At 38.6% G+C, this 3,108-nt stretch overlaps 1 protein-coding gene across 1 annotated transcript; it reads left to right on the top strand.

Annotated features, from left to right (window-relative positions):
• The first annotated feature begins 572 nt into the window (after positions 1–572).
• On the top strand, positions 573–1,507 carry LOC102761683 (olfactory receptor 5P3). The gene is given in 2 exon segments (XM_006763514.2): positions 573–1,485; positions 1,488–1,507. Coding segments are annotated over 2 exon segments (933 nt in total).
• The last annotated feature ends 1,601 nt before the right edge of the window (positions 1,508–3,108 follow it).

Raw genomic sequence — 3,108 nt, forward strand, 5'->3', positions numbered from 1 at the left:
CAGTTTATTTATATAAAAAAAAGTTCTGTCATTACAACGTATGTACATATGTGCTTTATGTTTTTTATTATTTATTTACCACAAAGGTCAGAAATTGTTATCTTTATTTTAATTTTACTGTTTCACTTCATTACTGCTGTGTATGTGCTCCATGTGAGTGATGTAGGTGCTTATGTAGGTGAGTTCTGATTTACGGCGAAAATCTTTACGTCGCTCTGTAGGAACAGATCTCTGACGTAACCCGAGGACTTGCTTTCAGTGGGCACCATTTCCAGTATAGATGGGGACTGAAAACTATACAACTGTGACAGAGTTCATTATTTTGGGGTTAACAGAGGATATTACCATTTGTGTCGTTTTATTTATTGTGTTTCTAGGAATCTACATTGTCACCTTAATGGGCAATGCCAGCATAATCATGATAATCAGAAGCAGCCCACAACTTCATGCCCCAATGTATCTTTTCTTCTGCCATTTAGCCTTCGTAGACATTGGTTACTTCTCATCAGTCACACCTGTTATGCTCATGGACTTCCTCAGGTTGCTTTCAGTGGGCACCATTTCCAGTATAGATGGGGACTGAAAACTATACAACTGTGACAGAGTTCATTATTTTGGGGTTAACAGAGGATACTACAATTTGTGTCATTTTATTTATTGTGTTTTTAGGAATCTACATTGTCACCTTAATGGGCAATGTCAGCATAATCATGATAATCAGAAGCTGCCCACAACTTCATGCCCCAATGTATCTTTTCCTCTGCCATTTGGCCTTCGTAGACATTGGTTACTCCTCATTAGTCACACCTGTTATGCTCATGGACTTCCTCAGGGAAGAAACCTCTATCTGTGTTGCTGGTTGTATAGCCCAACTCCGTTCTACAGTCACATTTGGGATAGCTGAGTGCTTTCTGCTGGCTGTCATGGCCTATGACCACTATGTGGCCATCTGCTCTCCACTGCTCTACTCCACCCACATGTCCCTCAGAATCTGTATTCTCTTAGTAGGGATTTGCGACCTAGGTGGATATATGAATGCTTGGACATTTACTGGCTGTTTATTAAGTCTATCCTTCTGTGGACCAAATAAAATCAATCACTTTTTCTGTGACTATTTACAACTTCTGAAGCTTTCCTCTTCTCATGATTTTACTTCTGAAATAATTCCAGCCATTTCTTCCAGCTCCATCATTGTGGTCACTGTGTTTATCATTGTTCTGTCTTATGTCTATATCCTTTTCTCAATCCTGAAGATCCACTCCACCCAGCAGAGCCACCAAGGCTTCTCCACCTGCACCTCCCATCTCACAGCAGTCACTCTCTTCTATGGGACCATTGCATTCATTTATGTGATGCCCAAGTCCAGCTACTCAACTGAACAAAACAAAGTGGTGTCTGTGTTCTACACGGTGGTGATCCCAATGTTGAACCCCCTTATCTACAGTCTGAGGAACAAGGAGGTTAAAGAGGCCATGAGAAAATTGGTAGAACATATTGGTGGTACTAAAGTAGTCTGATTTAAATAATACACACTGTATAATGAAGACCTCTTTTGCAGATGAATGGATAATGTACTAAGTTTCATAGTATTCTAGACTCAAATTTCATTGTGTCATTCTCAAGAAAATTTTCAAAGTAAAGAATAAATGTGCATTCACTAAGACCAGAGCATCCAGGAAAAAATAATTGCTTTATCTTTACTTCACCCACCATTTGTGGCATCTATAATTATAAATATTTTCAAATAAGTTTTATGCTCTTTGAATGGTGATTCTAGTAGTTATAAAGCTTCTGGTGCCCTGTGACCTGAGTGTGACCAGCAGAATTCCTCCCACAGTACGTCCACCAGTGAGCCTCTTCAAGCCAACTCAGAAGATACCTAAAAGCTCTATTTAGCTACTAGTTCTTTCTTTTCAGGAATCTATTCGACAAAATACATTAAGGAGTCCCCAAAAGAAACTCTACTTGGGGCTAATTTGTATGATGTGGCTCCTTTCTAGATGAAGAAGGAAGGTTACTTTTTTTAAAAACTTTAATTAATTAATTAATTAATTAATTAATTGTCTAACGTTTTACATATGTCTCCTTTTTCCCCAAGTGACCTCCCCTCCCACCCCGCAGCCATTCCCACCTCGGGCAAGCCCCCACCACCCCAGTGTCTATGTCCATTGGTTATGCTAATATACATGCATACAAGTCCTTTGGTTGCTCTCTAACCACACCTCCCCTACCATTTGTTTCTAGATTGATCATTACCATTTGCAACAACATGGATGGAACTGGAGACCTTTATGCTAAGCAAAATAAGCCAGTCGGAGAAAGATAAATGTCACATGATCTCACTCATGTGGGATATAATGATCAACATAATTTGATGAACAAGAATAGGAAGGTTACTTTTTTAAAGGTTGTTTCAATCTTGTCAAATGTATGCTTCTTTTAAAAATTGTATTAAATTTATTGGGGTGACATTGGTTAATAAGATAATATAAGTGTACTATAATACATCATCTATACATTGCATTGTGTGTTCATCACCAAAAGTCAAGCCTCCATCTATCACTGTATATTCTGGCCCCTTTTACTCTCTTCTACCTCCCCTCATCTCCCTTCCCCCTTGGTAACCACCATACTGTTATCTGTGTCGATGAGTTTTTTGTTTGTTCATTTGTTGCTTTTTGTTTTATATCCCACATATGAGTAAAATTATATGGTTCTTGTTTTTTTCCCATCTGAAACGTTCTATTGGGACTGAATACAGAAATTACCTGAAAGATGGGGGAAATGTGTAGCTAGCGATGGACATTACTTTGAATAAAGCACTTCTGATGTTTCACTTGAAATTATCGTGTTTTCTTCGATTACAAAATTGCTTGTGAACTAAGCAGGCTGCTGGTAGCTTCCCAGAAGGCCTTAGGTTTCAGAGAAGGAAAGGTGTGTCAAAATGGAGATTTTAGGTATTACAAAATTGCTTGTGAACTAAGCAGGCCTACGTTTCACAGAAGGAAAGGTGTGTCAAAATGGAGATTTTAGGGTTAGTAGTGAATGTGGGATCCTGAAAATATGTGTGTGAATCACACAGCACAAGTAAGAACTCTTCAGTATCAG

The sequence above is a fragment of the Myotis davidii genome, unplaced genomic scaffold (assembly GCF_000327345.1).
Source record: "Myotis davidii unplaced genomic scaffold, ASM32734v1 scaffold118, whole genome shotgun sequence".
Lineage (NCBI taxonomy): Eukaryota > Metazoa > Chordata > Mammalia > Chiroptera > Vespertilionidae > Myotis > Myotis davidii.